We start from the raw sequence: 17,310 nt of genomic DNA, 5'->3' as shown, positions 1-17,310 counted from the left end.
GGTGCTTTTGTGTGTGCTTGTTATATACACCATGTGGTGAAAGTTCCACGATCAAGCGAGAGCAGTTTAAGGTCTAATCTTAAGGAGGGGCAGCGTTGAAAAGATGTTTTTGTGCCATTTCTCTGTTGACATATTCCTGACAGAGGACCTCATAGCCAGAGACATAATCATGAACATGCTCAGTCCGGAGCCCCGGGACCGACCGTCTGCAGCCAAAGTCCTTAAACACTCTTTCTTCTGGAATCTGGAGAAGCAGTTGCAGTTCTTCCAGGTATCTTACTATAATTCACCAAATGTCCGTCTGTCTGTCTGTCCGTCCGTCCGTCCGTCCGTTCCCAGGTACCGCAAAAACGGCTCAACCGATCGCAACGATATTTTGGGTGGGTAATCCTGGGACCCCTGGGAGTAAAATAGGCTATTGAAGGAACTGCGCTCCAACGCGAGTCGAAAGAATTGACGCGACCAAAGACGGAATTCGTCCGAGTTGCTTTATTGAAACAAAACAGCTCAGGTATTCTGACAAGCCCGTTTTTCGGGCAACAATATATATACACATTTATGTCGGGAAGTTTGCCCGGCAAAAGCTATACCGGGCATGCCCGGGTATCAAGGGCGAGCCTTGGAAAGGCGAGTCTGGACCTGCCCGGGCGTGTTTGGCTGCGGCCTGGCAAGTCGAGGCTGGGCGTGCCCGGGTGCTCTGGGCGAGCACTGGAAAGGCGATAGCGGGCATGCCCGGACGCTCTGGGCGAGCCCTGGAAAGGCGATAGCGGGCATGCCCGGACGCTCTGGGCGTGCCCTGGAAAGGCGATAGCGGGCATGCCCGGACGCTCTGGGCGAGCCCTGGAAAGGCGATAGCGGGCATGCCCGGACGCTCTGGGCGAGCCCTGGAAAGGCGAGAGCGGGCATGCCCGGGAAAGACGAGACCGGGCGTGCCCGGGAGGTTCGGGCGTGCCCGGGAACAGTGAGTCCGGGCATGCCCGGGAGAGGCGCGTCTGGCCGTGTTCTGGCCGGTGCAAGGCGATTATGTACATCCAGCGGTAACCGCTACACACGCCCCTCCAGAATCGACCTGCACCGGCAGGGTCAATTTAAGGGGGGTCCGGATGACCCGGCCGAAGCGACCCCTGGAGGGTCGTGGGGAGGGGTCTGACGTGGTGGTGGGTGGTCGAGCGGGGGGAACTGTGGATGGGGGGCGGCCTCGCCGCGGAGGAAGGGCCAACCGTGGTGGTCGGTCGACGTCCATGTGCGCCGGTTTGAGGCGGTCCACAGAAATCCGGTCCGGCCGGCCGCCGAAGTCGACGATGAAAGACTTGTCGCCCCGTCGCAGGACCCGGAAGGGCCCGTCGTACGGCGGCCGGAGTGGCCCCCGGTGCGCGTCATGACGCACAAAGACGTACTCCGCTGTGCGAAGCGCCGGGGGGACGTAGGACTGGGGGCCACCGTGGCGGGACGTCGGCACGGGGGCAAATCGTCGGGCGGCCTCCTGGAGGTCCGAGCGCTGGCGAGCGGTGGACCAGGGACTGGTAGCGTCAGGCACGAATTCGCCCGGGACGCGGAGTGGCTGGCCGTAGACGAGCTCGGCGGCGGACGCCTGGAGGTCTTCCTTGGGGGCCGTGCGAAGGCCCAAAAGGACCCACGGCAGCCGGTCGGCCCAACCGTCGTCCTGAAGGCCGGCCATGAGTGCGGCCTTCATGGAGCGGTGAAACCGCTCGCACAACCCATTGGCTTGGGGGTGGTAGGCCGTGGTGCGGTGCAGCGTGACCCCCAACGAACGGGCGACTGCGCCCCAAAGCTCAGACGTGAACTGTGGGCCGCGGTCGGACGAGATGTCCGCTGGTGCGCCGAAGCGCGCGACCCAGGTGGCGATGAACGCCTGCGCCACGTCGGCGGTGGTGGTGGAGGTGAGGGGCACGGCCTCCGGCCACCTGGTGGTCCTGTCCACCATGGTGAGCAGGTGGGTGAACCCCCGCGAGGGGGGCAGGGGACCCACCAGGTCCACGTGGACGTGGTCGAAACGCCGTTCAGGCACGGCGAAAGGTGCCAGCGGGGCCTGGGTGTGGCGGTGGACCTTGGCTCGCTGGCAGGCCGTGCAGGCGTTGGCCCAGTCGCGGATGTTTCGTCGAAGGCCGTGCCAGACGAAACGCGCCGACACCAGCTTCTGAGAAGCTTTCCGGCCCGGGTGAGAAAGGCCGTGGATGGAGGCGAAGATGCGGCGCTGCCAGGAAACGGGCACGATGGGGCGAGGCTGGCCCTGGGAGACGTCGCAGAGCAGGACGGTGCCCGCGACGGGGATGTCGGCCAGGCGGAGGCCCGTGTCCGCCACGCGGAGTGCCTGCACCGAGGCGTCGGTGGTCTGGTCGGCCGCCATGAGCGTGAAGTCCACGCCGAGGTGGACCGCGTTCGCGCTGGCCCGCGAAAGGCAGTCGGCCACGGCGTTGTCTTTGCCGGCGACGTGCTGGATGTCCGTGGTGAACTCCGACATGGCGGAGAGGTGGCGCTGCTGGCGGGCCGACCACGGCTCCGTGACCTTAGCCATTGCGTAGACCAACGGCTTGTGGTCGACGAAAGCCGTGAACGGGCGGCCCTCCAGGAGGTGTCGGAAATGGCGAACGGCCAGGAATAGCCCGAGCAGCTCGCGGTCGAACGTGCTGTAGTTTAACTCGTTCGGCCGGAGTTGCCGGCTGAAAAAAGCGAGTGGCTGCCAAACCCCGTCCACCCATTGCTCATGGACGGCGCCCACCGCGTAGTTGGAGGCGTCCGTAGTGAGGGCGATGGGCGCGTTGAGCACCGGGTGAGCCAGCAGCGTTGCGTCGGCGAGGGCCCGTTTGGCACTGGCGAAGGCCGCGTCCATGGCCGCGGACCAAACAATGTCATGCTTGGCCGGCTTGCCCCGGAGGGCCTCGTAAAGGGGCCGCATGAGCTGAGCAGCGCGGGGCACGAATCGGTGATAAAAATTCACCATGCCGAGGAACTCTTGGAGGGCCTTGATGGAACGGGGACGCGGGAACGTGGTGATGGCCTCGACCTTGGTCGGCAGCGGCACGGCCCCGGTCTTGGTGATGCGGTGGCCCAAAAAGTCAACGGTCGTCGCGCCGAAGTGGCATTTGACCGGGTTGACAATTAAGCCGTGCTCGCTGAGGCGACCGAACAGTGTTCGGAGGTGGAGGAGGTGCTCGGCGCGGGACGTGCTGGCGACGAGGATGTCGTCCAGATAGATGAAAAGAAACGGCAGGTCGCGCAGCACGCCGTCCATCAAGCGCTGGAACGCCTGGGCCGCGTTCTTGAGGCCAAACGGCATCCGCAAAAAATCGAACAGGCCGAACGGCGTGATGACGGCCGTCTTCGGGACGTCGGCCGCCCGGACAGGTACCTGGTGGTAGCCCCGTATCAGGTCAATTTTCGAAAAGATGACCCGTCCCGCCAAACGGGCGGAAAAGTCCTGAATATGCGGGATCGGGTACCTGTCGGGGGTGGTAGCGTCATTGAGACGGCGGTAGTCGCCACACGGGCGCCATCCACCCCCCGGCTTTGGCACGATGTGCAGTGGCGAGGCCCACGCGCTATCGGAGCGCCGCACGATGCCGAGGTGCTCCAACGCGTCGAATTCGGCCTTTGCCACGGCGAGCTTGGCTGGGTCGAGGCGGCGGGCCCTGGCGTAGACCGGCGGGCCCGTAGTGGGTATGTGGTGCTCGATCCCGTGCCGCACCGCGACAGCCGAAAACGTCGGCCGCGTGAGGGCCGGGAATTCCACGAGCAGGCGAGCGAACTCGTTCGTTGCCGGGAGGGCGCACGCCAGTTCGGTCGGCGCGGAGCTGCTCATTGTGCACGCCAGGGAGCTGAAGGTCTCGGCGTGGACAAGGCGACGTCGTTTGACGTCGACCAGCAGCCCGTGCGCGCAGAGGAAGTCGGCGCCCAGCAAAGCCACGGGGACGCTGGCGGTAACAAAAGTCCATTGAAAGCGCTGGCTGCCGAAGCAGAGGGTGACGACGCGTGGGCCGAAAGTGCGTATGGCCGAGCCATTAGCAGCGACCAAAGAGGGGCCGCAAACTGCGTCCAGCCTGTCCTGCTCGGAGGCAGGTATGACGCTCAGTTGGGCGCCGGTGTCGCACAGGAAACGCCGTCCAGACGCTTTGTCCCGAATAAACAGCAAGTTGCCCGAGTGGCCGGCGCTCATGGCTGGGAATGAACGCCGGCTCGGCCGTTTCCCGACCTGCCGAAAGTGCACGGGGGCCGGCATGTCCGAGCCTTGTGTCCGAACCTGGCGTGGTAATAACACCACGCCCGGTCAGGTGGAGGCCCCGGCCGTCGTGTCGGAAGCGGGCGGTGCGGCGTGGCGGCCGCCAGTTGCACCGGCAGTTCGGCCTCCAACCGCACAGGGCGCTCGGGCGTCGTGGGCGTCGCCTCGGACGGCGGCGGGCTCCAGGTAACCGCGCCGATGTGCTGGCCCGCCGAGGAGATCTTATCGGCTTCCCTGGCGAGGGCGCGGGAATCCGTGATCAACGTGCCAGCCAGGGCGAGGCGTACCGGGTTAGGCAGCTGACGGAGGAACAGCTCCCGGAACAGGAATGCCGGAGAGTGCTCGCCGAGCAACGAGAGCATATCGTCCATGCGCTCGGACGGGCGCGTGTCGCCGAGCTCGGGCAGGTCAAGCAGGCGCCGTGCGCGTGCTGCCGGTGAGAGGGCGAAAGCGCCGAGGAGGAGCGTCTTCAGCGCGTCGTATTTGTCAGCAGCCGGCGGGTGCTGGAGGAGGCTCAAGGCGCGGGCCGCGGTGGCGGAACCGAGCGCCGCCACAACATGGTGGAAGCGGGTGTCGTCCGCGGTGATGCCTCGCAGGGCGAACTGGGAGTCCGCCTGGGCGAACCAAACAGCCGCGTGAGTCTCCCAGAAGGTAGGCAGTTTAAGCGTCACTGCCGTATCCATGTCGGTAGGTCACCAATGAAGGAACTGCGCTCCAACGCGAGTCGAAAGAATTGCCGCGACCAAAGACGGAATTCGTCCGAGTTGCTTTATTGAAACAAAACAGCTCAGGTATTCTGACAAGCCCGTTTTTCGGGCAACAATATATATACACATTTATGTCGGGAAGTTTGCCCGGCAAAAGCTATACCGGGCATGCCCGGGTATCAAGGGCGAGCCTTGGAAAGGCGAGTCTGGACCTGCCCGGGCGTGTTTGGCTGCGGCCTGGCAAGTCGAGGCTGGGCGTGCCCGGGCGCTCTGGGCGAGCACTGGAAAGGCGATAGCGGGCATGCCCGGACGCTCTGGGCGTGCCCTGGAAAGGCGATAGCGGGCATGCCCGGACGCTCTGGGCGAGCCCTGGAAAGGCGATAGCGGGCATGCCCGGACGCTCTGGGCGAGCCCTGGAAAGGCGAGAGCGGGCATGCCCGGGAAAGACGAGACCGGGCGTGCCCGGGAGGTTCGGGCGTGCCCGGGAAGTGAGTCCGGGCATGCCCGGGAGAGGCGCGTCTGGCCGTGTTCTGGCCGGTGCAAGGCGATTATGTACATCCAGCGGTAACCGCTACACTATATTGTTTTTCCAATTTTCCAGTTTTTCGAAACGCGATGGAATAATATTTACCGATATGAACAGTGATGTGGCTTTTGTTGAAATTCTACAAATACTGTTTAGATTTTGATGAGAATTATGAACCTGCCGCGAATGCGGAAGCGGACAGATTACGGAAATGCGTGGGTTTGATCATATCCCAATACAACCGTCATTCAATCGTAAAGTTAAATCGTTAAACGTGTTAATCATTTTGTTAAAGTATCAATTGATGATTGGAATTGAGTGAATACAATTACGATTTTGAATGTGTCGTTTGCCTTCACGAACTTGCTGTCCATGTCTGACGTGCGACTGAAGGTGCTACAGTAATGTGGAATTTATTGGTTTCATTCTTTAGCATTCGCCGTTGCTGCATTGTCTGTTTGCTTCTGGCCTCCCACCCGTACATAGCACGGGTACCTCACTAGTATATTATAATATAATGTCCATGTTTTTAACTCGGCCCACAATTGTACATCATGCCGATGGCAACCTTTATTGCAGTCGGTTGTTGTTATATAGCTGGAATATATAACAAAACTGTTTCCCTCCATTGGTTTAGTGTACAAATCTGCGCTGGCCTTTTACCTTTCTTCATCTGACACCCTACAAATCTTCAAGAGTTTCTATTGATGCAATCACGTTTGCCGAACTAGGCCGTTACCCTGGGAAGATGCCACCCTTGATCCCCGGACCGCATCGAGGACCCCGGGGGCAAGTGGGATAATGTTGTCATGCTACAATCCCATGTACTGACATGTCCGCATCTTATGCTTGCTACAGGACGTAAGCGACCGCATTGAGCGAGAACCACTGGATGGGCCAATTGTGCGGCAGCTGGAGAAGGGGGGCCGCAGCGTCGTAAGGGACGACTGGAGAGCGCGCATCACTGTTCCACTGCAAACAGGTGTGCATTGCTTTTTGTGAAGGAGGAAACGATGGAAAAACACAAAACAGAACACAGAAAGCACAGTGGAAGTTTTCTATACTACTTCAACAGGTAAACACACAATGGCTTAACCTGTAAGAAGTTACCATGGGATCTTAACAGCACACAAATGGCAAATATCCCTTAATGAAAGACTGTGTACTCCATGATGCAGCAACTCACTTGTGAAGCACCAGGATGACAGTTTGTAGTTGGGTAAACGAGCTTTGTTCCAGACTTTCATGCTGGATCATTGTAATCCATGAAAAGTCACAAAAGCACGAACAATCGCAGATGATTGGTGTGTAAGGAGGTCAAAAACGTTCCCCAAAAGCACAAGGTATTGTGGGTAATAACCAGTTTGGAAACCTATTAAATAGTCATTTAAACCTGCTTTTTGTATTTTTGCAAAGAACACCTTTGACGATGATGAAGATGCACACCCTTTTAGAATATCGAACCAAATACCTTTCATTCTCGATCCCCGCAGATCTACGCAAGTTCAGGTCGTACCGAGGAAGCTCTGTCCGAGATCTGCTGAGGGCATTGAGGAACAAGGTGAGGACAACCCTGCATGTAGTGCTGTTTTTCCATCTCAACAACTGTTTCGAAACTTTGTGCGATATCATGTCCTTATGTGTCACGGAGGACTTGTTACCTCCGTCACCAAAGGTGGATGGAGGTTATGTTTTCACCCCTGTCTGTCAGTGTGTCCGTTTGTTTGTGAACAAGATATCTCAAAAATTTGTGGACGGATTTGGATGAATCCTGGTGGAGAGGTTGGGTGTCTGACAAGGACTAAATGATTAGATTTTGGTGACGATCCGGATTCGGATCCGGCTAGTATAAAATTTTAAGTCATTCTTCACCATTGAGAGACAGGACCAAAAACGATAAATAGCGGGATATCTCAAAAAGTTGTGAACGAATTTGGACGAAACTTGGTGGACCGGTTGGGTGTCTGATAAGGAGTAATCGATTCGATTTTGGTGAAGATCTGAATATGGATTCGGATATGAGAATTATTTAATTGTTTAAGTGATTCTTCCCCATTGGGAGATTGGGCCAAAAATACATAGCAGGATATCTCAAAAAGTTATGGATGGTTTTGGAGGAAACTTGTTGGACAGGTTGTGTGTGTGACAAAGAAGAATCGATTCAATTTTGGTGAAGATTCGGATCCAGCTAGTAGAATTTTTGAAGTGATTCTTCACCATTGAATGATATGGCCAACCAGGCAGAGGTATGCTTTCTACTGAGTGCCGTTCTCATTGTAATTGTCCGTTTCCTGCCCGTTTCAAAATCACAAACTCTGGGAAGAGAGGTCAAATGGCATAACGATTTCCTTCTGTGCACAAGGAGAGACTGTTTGGCCCAGTTTTCTTTACCTTGCAAATTGGTCATACGATACCCCCAAACTATTGTTGCGGATCTCCAAACGTCGGCCTCCGCCTTATCAAGGGGGGATTATTCCCCTTGTCTTCTTACTAGCCGACGCAATCCCGGGGCTATCACGTTCCTTCCGGTCGGTATTAAATAGGGTTGTAAGCCGAATTAGTCTTATTACCTAAGTACTAACACCGGCCGTGAAGCAAGGAAATAACCCCAACCGAACCACGGCGTTAGTGGACACGCCGAGCGATTAGCGAGCCGCGATTCGGGCCGTTAACAGGTACTAAACCCGATTGGAGCGGTTCTTAATCGTGCCACGCTTACCCAATGGAGAAATCACTAAGACAGTCGAATCAGGAAAACAGGAAGAACAAGGAATTTATTTACACTTGTACAAAGAAGAGGAAGAAAAAGAAGCAATGTACAGGGAAGAGGAAGAAGCAGATACACAGGGCAGCCTTATACAGTCTTATACTTATCCCTGGACACGGGCCCGTTCGCACTCAGACTCAGGCTCAGACTCACACGGGGTTGTAGATGGTCGGGTTGAGGGTCCACCGATGGCGTCCACAGCTCGCTCCGGTCCCCGACTCGTACCACAAAGCAGCTGGTGATGGTAGACGGTAGACGGCAGGCGAGATCGCCGCGTGTCGGTGGCGCGGATCGGACAATTATACTGGGGGGAAGGTAGGCTGGCGATTATACTGCGTATGTAATAGTTGTACCGGCGCCTTATACGCGCTCCCGGTCTAACTTGGTACAATGCGCCACTTCCCCAAGTCCTCCGCAATGCCACGTAAATCCTTCAATACTGGCGCCTTCCACAAAAGTCCTTCTGCACGAATGCCAACCGCGACAATCCTTTCACAAGTCCTTCTGCACGAATGCCAATGCTTGGCTTCCCTCACGAGTCCTTTACAACGCTGCAGTCCTTTGACACTCCTCTCCTCATAACTCAGCTCACAAACTTGACAAGCGCCTCTCCCTTCTCATCACTCGTTCAACAGAGGACCCCGGCTCATAACTCATTCACAACCCAAGCGCCTCTCCCATCATAACTCAATGAACGCCTCTCCCTTCTCGTAACTGAGGTGGGGGCTTCGTGCAACGGGTTTTATTGCTACGCCCAGCGAACCCTCTGGAATCTCTAGCCACACCCTGTCAGGCGATGTCGCCTCAGCCCTGATTGGTTGATGAGGTCTTACCAGCTCCGCCCTTGATGGCTGCCTGACGTGGCCACACCCCCACCCTTGCGCTCCGCCCCCCTTTTCGTGCCTTACCTCGTGGCATTTGGGCTGGTTTGAGCGAAAGCCCAAGGGCAGCGAACGCCACCGGCCCAACGCGTAACAAACCGCGAGGGGCAATGGGGTGCAGACTGGATAGTGCTCAATGGAGTCGATTGGAGGGAGGGTGCAAACTGAACGGGGCCTACTCTTATTTGTTTTACACAACGCAGATGCAACTATTGGAAATGGCCTTATCCTAAACACATACTATGAAATAACTAACGTTCTAAGGTGGCCTACGTGTTGCATATGGCCTAACTATGGAGTGCAACCTTTAACCTTTAATGATGTTACCTGTGTGGGTTCTCAAAACCGCAACACTATCATTCAAGTAGTGTGGGGTATCATACCTACCCAGTTTATCCATTATCAATGGGCAAGTATTGCATTTCCAGTGGTGGTTCCACAAGTTGTAAGATTCTCTGTGTCCAGTTCAAGATGCTTTTGGCAGCCTATCCAATCTGTTCGAAGAAGAAGCACTCCTTTCGTGTCTCCAGGGCTGCCAAGGTGGTTTTACCTCGGCGAGGGGGGTACAATCATCGATGAGTCGCCACTGCGAGGCAAGATACTCCAATGGCTTTTGCTTTCCAGTAAGCTGGTAGTCATTTCAACTTGGAAAGATGAAAGACTGAATCAACCCATCCGGTGCTATTTTAATGGCATGACAGGGGCTCAAACTCAGGACCATAATAAGATCTAAAGCCAGCCCCCTTAAGTGTTAAGCCAACACCAGGCTTGACAACTGCTCGGCCTCACATGCAATAATCTATTGAATTTCCACAAGGAGAATGAAGTTTTGTTGAGCCTGTTGGGCCAACACATCTGAGCACTTGATGCTGTGACCGCAGGTTCAAATACTTAATGACAATGGATTCCCTCAACCAAGTGTTGAGGTGTGCTAACTGCCGTGCAAAGAAGGCGAACGGGCGTAAGTATAAACTTATCTATATAATATTTTCTCCGTAGGTGATTCTGTCTGTCTGTGAAACGTCTATCCGGGGGTGTGGCTACACCCGGTCTGGGAGGGGCTTCAAAAATAAATCACCACCATTTTGTTTCCTCGCATAGCTTTGAGGCCTCTTTTGTTAGGCCCGCGGTGTCTTGCTCTCTCTCAAAGTTTTATTTAAACTCTAATCCGATATCTCATTTCATTTTTTAGTCGTTAACATGGTTTTAGGGTCGGTTGAAAAAAACGGGAAGGAAATTGAATTAAAGTTACTGTTTATAGCTGGCGAAGCTGGTGTTGTGAATGAACGCGTACGTATTATGTTGAAAAGCCAGATTTTGCTGGATCTTTTGAGAATTTCGAAGCTTTGACGCACCAAATCGCTCCATGGAGGCCGCCATCTTGCGGATGCAGAAGCTTGCATAAAAAATTGCGAAAAAGTTCAATAGGAGTTTGTTTCACCCGTCTTTTTTGATTCACAATCTTATGCACCTCTAATTTGTAATTAAAATACTTTGAGACATGATGGAGTGACGTTGTTGAGTGACTTTGTAAAATATTTTATTGCCGGCGACGCCAGTGTTGTGAATGAACGCGTACGTATTATGTTGAAAAGCCAGATTTTGCTGGATCCTTTGGCTTTGGCTTCGCCGGCTCATTGTGGCTTTGCAGTAGGGTACTAGTAGAACGAAATGCATTTTCGAAGGCCTGTAACTTAAAGTCCATTGAGACACTCTCACGGCTTTATCTCGACTCAAATACACCATCTGATTTCATTTTTCACAGTCGCTAACATGGTTTTAGACTCGGTTGCAAAAAACGGGAAGGAGATTTGTTGAAAGTCAACGCACAGGCAGGAAATAGCCGAGATCGGCACGGTATATCATACACCGCCCAAATAATACAGACGAGAAATATTCGATGAAAGTTAACGTTTATAGAACAAAATGCATTTTTCATGAGAAGGCCTGTGTAATGTAAATTAACTATGGAATACAATATTTATTCATAACGTTTGGTTTTAATCTATTTTTACTTTGTAAAATGAAAAGTTTTTGATACATTCAAGTTTAAAAATGAAGTCACCTGTGACTGATGTGCATTTTAAGACTGAATCAACACGTCTTCGATCATAAATTACTTTTTGAAGAAACAAAGGTACATTTTGATTACAATTCAAGCAAAGCAAACCAAGAAATGCCTGTTTCGTTCGGAGTGATTATACACCACCCAAAGAAGATGCGTTTCATTTCTCGAGAAAATAAAATCGTGACATCTTTATTAAAAATGTTGTTGGTTTTCACACGAGTTTTCAAGGCTGAATCTATCGTGTTCACATCCAGGATTAATAAACTTGATTTCACGTGTGCATGGACATGCAATTCACGTGTAAAATAAATAAATAAACACAAACGGGAAATTGTCGAGATACTTTTTGGTTCTTATTTTATAAGCTATGTGCACGTACACTTTAAATAAGTTTACATGAAATCTTTAATTTAAAAAAGTGATTTTGTACGCTGTAATGAAAAAAGTAACTTTGGTTTTCCCGGGAAAGAAAGTTGCAATGTAATGTTCTTAGGCACCGCCTATAAGACTTTTTTCTCAGGGACTTTTCCATTGGAGCTGTATTCTTTATACAATCGGACTGTATCATTCTTTCGACGTAGTCATAATACAAAGTTGCAATTAGGTACTCTGCACGTGGGGAGAGGGGCGGAGCATAGTTTACGTGTCACCACTCGCGTTTGTAAATGCTCTCTCCAAAATGAATAAAATAATGAGGGAACAGAACGAGACCGCCAATGAACGTTAACACAGACTTGCACGGCATGCTGAGCAACAAAGACATTGGAAGGTAATGTGTGCTCAGTAAACATATACAAGAGCAGCTGTAATGAATCCGGATGAAGTATTGGATAATATTGTTGAAGATCATCATTGCGGTGTGCGTCTGATGACATCACCATGCATGTACTGTTCTGCGAAACATTTCACTAATTGATGAACAGGACAATGGGGCGGTTTACACTGTGTTGCTGCAAGAGAAAAGTTCAATTACCTCTAATATTTGCCGTACCTGCTCGATTGAAACTGCCGCAGTGAGGAGGGAGAGGAGACTGGGGGAGGGGAGGGGAGGGGAGAGGAGACTGGGGGAGGGGAGAAGAGACTGGGGGAGGGGAGGGGGGGAGGGAGAGGAGACTGGAGGAGGGGGGGATTGGGGGAGGTGGGGGTGGGAGAGAGGAGACTGGGGGAGGGTGATGGAGAGGGGGAGAGGAGAATGGGGGAGGGGGAGAGGAGACTGGGGTAGGGGGAGAGAAGGAGAGAAGGGGTGGAGAATGGGGGAGAGGAGACTGGGGGAGAGGAATGAGGGGATAGGAGTAAAGCGACCCCACCCCCCCGTGCTGCATAGCTTAGGTGAGCGTGCATACTTCTCCGCGATCCGGCCAGTGACCTGCCCCCCCCCCCCATCTTGCTCTTTTCATGGGAATAAAAGAAAAAAACGATTTTGTGTCAATGTATACTGTAGGATATGATTGAAATCTGTTTGCTCAACCTTGATTAAATAAATCTGCACAAGCATCTTATTTTTAAAATAAATAAATTGTTGTATCATTCATCTTTTTTGTAACTTGGTTAATGCTGAAAAACAAGGTCGGTTTTGTTGAACTGGCAAACATGCTTGCTGGGTGTTATGGAGTTTATTAATTGTGGCTTTGGGGTATCTTGAATACCTCAACTGATATTCAAGCTGAATTGAACTGAATCAAACTGAAACTCAAGCTGAATGCCTCAACTCTGTGTTTGCCTCTAAATCTTGTGTCCAAAACCCATCCCTCTCTGTACCCACCGGACCCAGCTGCTCCTGGACTCTGTGTCCTTTCCTACTGACAAGGTGGAAAAGTTTCTGTCAACCATCGACTCTGATTCTGCAACTGGTCCTGACGGCACCAGCCCACGGGTCCTAAAATCATGTTCTTCTGCTCTTTCACTCCCTCTCTCTGTTCTCTTCACCCTCTCTTTTGCTCAAGGTCATCTGCCATCTGCTTGGAAATCAGCCAACATCACCGCTTTGCACAAAAAAGGTGCAAAAACAGATCCTAGCAACTACAGACCAATCAGCCTTCTCCCAATTATCAGCAAAGTCATGGAATCCATCATTGCTTCGGATCTTTCCTTTTCTCCAATGTCATGGACATGAAATCTTTCCTTTTCTCCAATGGCTTGATCTCTGACCATCAATTTGGTTTCAGACCTGGTCACTCTACTCTGGACATGCTGCCTCTGCTTTCTCAACAATGGATGGAGGTCCTCAACGCCAAACAGGAAATTAGAGCCGTCTCCCTTGACATTTCACGTGCCTTCGATACGGTCTGGCACCCCGCTCTGCTCACCAAACTCTCCTCCTTTGGTATTCATTGGAAATCTCCACGCATGGCTGGCGGACTTCCTCTCTAGTCGTAGTCAACGTGTGGCCCTGAATGGGTTTCTCTCATCTCCTCTTCCTGTTCAGGCTGGAGTTCCCCAAGGCAGTGTTCTGCGCCGTGCTTTTTCTGGTCTTCATCAATGATCTCTCTGACTCTTGAAAATCCTCTCTATCTCTTTGCTGACGACTTTACTCTGCCGCTCCATTCCTCATCCCTCAGATCAGCAGTCTGCAGCCTCCTCACTCTCTGCAGACCTGGACAAAATCACAGACTCGGCAAACAAGTGGAACATGTCTTTCAATCCTGACAAATCTCACTCTTCCGATGTCTCTCCGAAAAGACCGACTGGACAACCCTCCCATCCACTTTCTGAATAATCCTCTCCAAGAAGTTCTGTCACTCAAGCTTTTGGGTCTCACTATCTGCCATGATCTTTCCTGGGAAAACCACATTTCAAATCTGGCCTCCAAAGCCAGTCGCCGACTGGGCATCCTCCGTCGTGCGAAGTCCTTCCTTGGTACACCTGAGCTCCCTCACCACTTACAAGGCTTTCATCCGCAGCTCTATGGAATACTGCTCTCCCCTCTGGTCTGGTGCTCCTGCCTCACACCTAGCTCGTCTTCACGCTGTTGAAACCAAAGTGTTCAGAATCATTGGAATCTCCCACGATGAAGCTAACTACAAGGGCCTTTCACTCACTCACCGCAGGCAGGTTGGTGGTCTTTCCGTCTTCTACCGACTCCTCTCTGGCCTTGCCCCCCCCCCCCCCCCCAGCTCTTTCTGGGCTCTGTCCCCCAAATATTCCTACAGGTCGCACAAGCAAGATCTGCCTGCAACCCTCTTATGGTTAAACTGCCAAAATCAAGACTTTCTGCTCACCTTCACTCCTTCATGCCTCTTTTCTCCCGCCTCTGGAACAAACTCCCTCGCTCTCTTCAATCCCACTCCACCCTCCAGGTCTTTAAAACAGCTGTTCACCACCATCTCTTATCTTCCCCCATCCAAAACCTTGATCTTTTCTACCCCCGCTAATTTCACCCAAAATCCTACTTTTTTTTTTTTTGAAATACCAACTTCTGTCCTGAAAGTCCTTGGTGTCCTTGTGTTTTATACCTCTCCCCCCCCCCCCCCCCCCCCTTCCCACACCTCCTCCTCCCAAGCCCTCTCCCTGCTCTCAAATGTTGTGTTTGTGTGCTTCCCCTTCTCTCCCCAACTTGTCTTCCGTTCCCTCTTTTTATATATTTTGTTTGTCTGGTTGATTTGTTTGTGAAATAAATGTTAGCTCTTTCACGAGCCTCGATTCAGTATACAGAAAAAAAAAATCTTGGCAAAGCTACCTCTTCAATAGTCGTATTCGTGTCTTTCCAAAGTTTCCATTAATGGCATGGGAATTAACAAAGCATGAACTGGCATCACTTGAAGGCCAAAGCTGGAAGGGGGTGGCAGATTAACCCTTCTCCCCTCCTTGAAAGTCATTAGTGAACCATCTGGGGTTTCCCATAATTAGCTGCTTCTGAATTACTGCATGCTGCTGCCCTTGACCCCACAACCTTTGATACAAATTTATCCTCAGCCAACAAGGCCAAGATGGTTCTTATTTGCTGCAGATCCAGAAGCCTTGCATAGATGGTACATAATGCAGTCAAGTGCATTTTATTCTTACACCATTGTGAACCATGGTTCAAAAACCTAAGGTTGTAAAGAATGCAAAGACAGCGTTGTACTTTTACATGAATGACAAGAACATCAGTAGACAATGGACAAATCCAGTCTCGGGGATTTTAAGTCAGCATTGCGAGTCATGGGAACACCAAAACCAACATGGTTGCTGTGAACTTCGTCATAAGCGATACGATTGCCCTGGACAAAGGGTAGGACATAATCTATTAAAGTGCTGCCTGCTTTGACCTTTTCAGAAACACCATTACCGAGAGCTGCCGCCAGACGTGCAGGAGACATTGGGGGCAGTGCCCGAAGGATTCGTGCGGTACTTCACTTCACGCTTCCCCATGTTACTCCTGCATACATACACAGCAATGGCCTTGTGTCAGAGCGAGAGGGCCTTCCAGCCCTACTACATCACCGAAGAGGCTCCTTCGGTTTGGACTCCTGCACTTACGGCATCATGAAACACCAACTTGCTGCTTTGGCATTCACAGAAATATCTTTGTGCAAAGACTTGAAAAAAAAAGACACCACGTGGTGAATTGGCTTGGATTCTCCAAATCGAAAGCAAATGTGAACTGACAGCACAACTGATAATTAATCGACAGCAAACAATATATTTTTTATTAGAACTGATTGAAGAGATCTACACAATTTGCTTGACAAACGATGCAACTTGTGCTGAAAGATGAAGTGCAGGAAATCAGCATTTATTTATTTATATGTGGATCACACTCACCTTAGCTGTGGATCCTGGGGTTGAATACCAATCCAGCTGTTTCACAGCACAGCAATTGTGTGGAGTCTTGTGGATGGACGTTAAAGATCCCACGGTGTCCTTCGCAAAGAGTAGGCGAGTTATCGCCGGCACCCTGAATAAATTCCCACTCGAACCTACGGGGGGCACTGCATCAGCGATACAGCCAAATCCGGAGCACTTATGCGAATGAGCAACCACATGCTGCATATCAAATGATGAGAACTACTCCAAAGGTAATTTAACCATCTGAGCAGATGTGCATTTCAGGAGCAAAGGAATAGTCATGTTGAAATAATTAGTTCTTGTGCCAGACAGTGACTGTTTAAGGTAAATCATTCGAACGTGAAATGACCGACAGATCTCCACAATCTAAGTTCACCAATCAGAGCGAGGATTACCTTTCACGAAATGCTGCTCGTGTTTAAATGTCCGGTCGTCATAGCACTGTGCATAAACATTTAAAAGGCCTTTATTTTTATATTTTTTTATTCACACAAACGAAACCTTTCCCAGACAAAACATCCAAAGTAGTTATTTACAAAATGAAACGGGAGAATGAAATGCAAAATTGGAAGCAATTATTGAGACTCAAAGTTTGTTCCAACCCTAAAATTGGGGGGTGGGGGGAAGGGGAGAGGGATTGCAGCTGTAATTTAAATCCCTCCCTTACCCCATCCCTCCTGCCAAAAAAACAAAACAAAAGATTTACATGAAGGAACATTTTTTGCACAACTACCGACAAATGTTCTGGGAATTTATGCACTTTAAACAGCATCTACTGGGTATAAGCTTTCAGATACTTGGACAATCAATTTAATATGAACACTGACCTCCCAACATTGGTTTGAGATAAGCTGCATATGGACACTGGAAAGGAAGGGGAGGGGGGACAAGTAGAAAAGGGGAAACAGAAGGATCAAGAGAGATTAAAAAGTAAAGATTCGATTTTGGCTTTAAGATTGAGGCAAACGACCATTGCCAAGACCATCCCACCAAGCCATAATCCCTCGAATGAAAAGTCAGACTCCGTGGATGTCAGAATCCAACGAAACAGCAATATACCACGAGTGAGATTCGAAGATGCCTTGTAAATGTAGACCGTTAAGCAGGGGTCTTGACACGACCACATATGGGCTTTCCCATGATAATTTTTTCAACCATCGTCCGAGCGTAGCTCAACCGTCCTGCCAGTTCCTCGCTGCAGCCGTGCTCCTCGAGCAGGGAGAGGCGGAAGGTGCGGAACTTGCGCTGCTCGTCGATGTACGTCACCGCGCCCATAAGAGGACACAGGATGAGCTTGGTATGATCCTGAGTCGATGAGGGTAGATTGCACAATACGTACACGTTTTAGTTTTTTAAG

At 51.5% G+C, this 17,310-nt stretch overlaps 2 protein-coding genes across 5 annotated transcripts in view; one reads left to right on the top strand and one right to left on the bottom strand.

Moving 5' to 3' along the window:
* Positions 1–17,310, top strand: part of LOC137426769 (serine/threonine-protein kinase/endoribonuclease IRE1) — a 102,968-nt gene that overhangs the window by 80,800 nt on the left and 4,858 nt on the right. Inside the window, exons 19-22 of one of the 2 annotated variants that reach the window (XM_068115635.2) lie at positions 144–271; positions 6,329–6,452; positions 6,964–7,031; positions 15,442–16,418. In XM_068115635.2, the coding sequence (XP_067971736.2) occupies positions 144–271; positions 6,329–6,452; positions 6,964–7,031; positions 15,442–15,654 (533 nt within the window). In that variant the 3' untranslated portion in view covers positions 15,655–16,418. Of the gene's footprint in view, positions 1–143; positions 272–6,328; positions 6,453–6,963; positions 7,032–15,441; positions 16,419–17,310 lie in introns of those variants that run through there. The other variant, XM_068115634.2, reaches the window with a different exon arrangement.
* Positions 16,404–17,310, bottom strand: part of PLK1 (polo like kinase 1) — a 33,942-nt gene continuing 33,035 nt past the window's right edge. For all 3 annotated transcript variants that reach the window (XM_068115636.2, XM_068115637.2, XM_078779029.1), the window contains exon 11: positions 16,404–17,258. In XM_068115636.2, coding sequence (XP_067971737.2) covers positions 17,052–17,258 — 207 coding nt within the window. In that variant the 3' untranslated portion in view covers positions 16,404–17,051. The remainder of the gene's footprint in view (positions 17,259–17,310) is intronic.

This window comes from Myxine glutinosa, chromosome 5 (assembly GCF_964187855.1).
Source record: "Myxine glutinosa chromosome 5, kmMyxGlut1.1, whole genome shotgun sequence".
In the NCBI taxonomy this organism is placed as follows: Eukaryota; Metazoa; Chordata; class Myxini; order Myxiniformes; family Myxinidae; genus Myxine; species Myxine glutinosa.
This window is presented reverse-complemented; position numbering and strand designations above follow the sequence as displayed.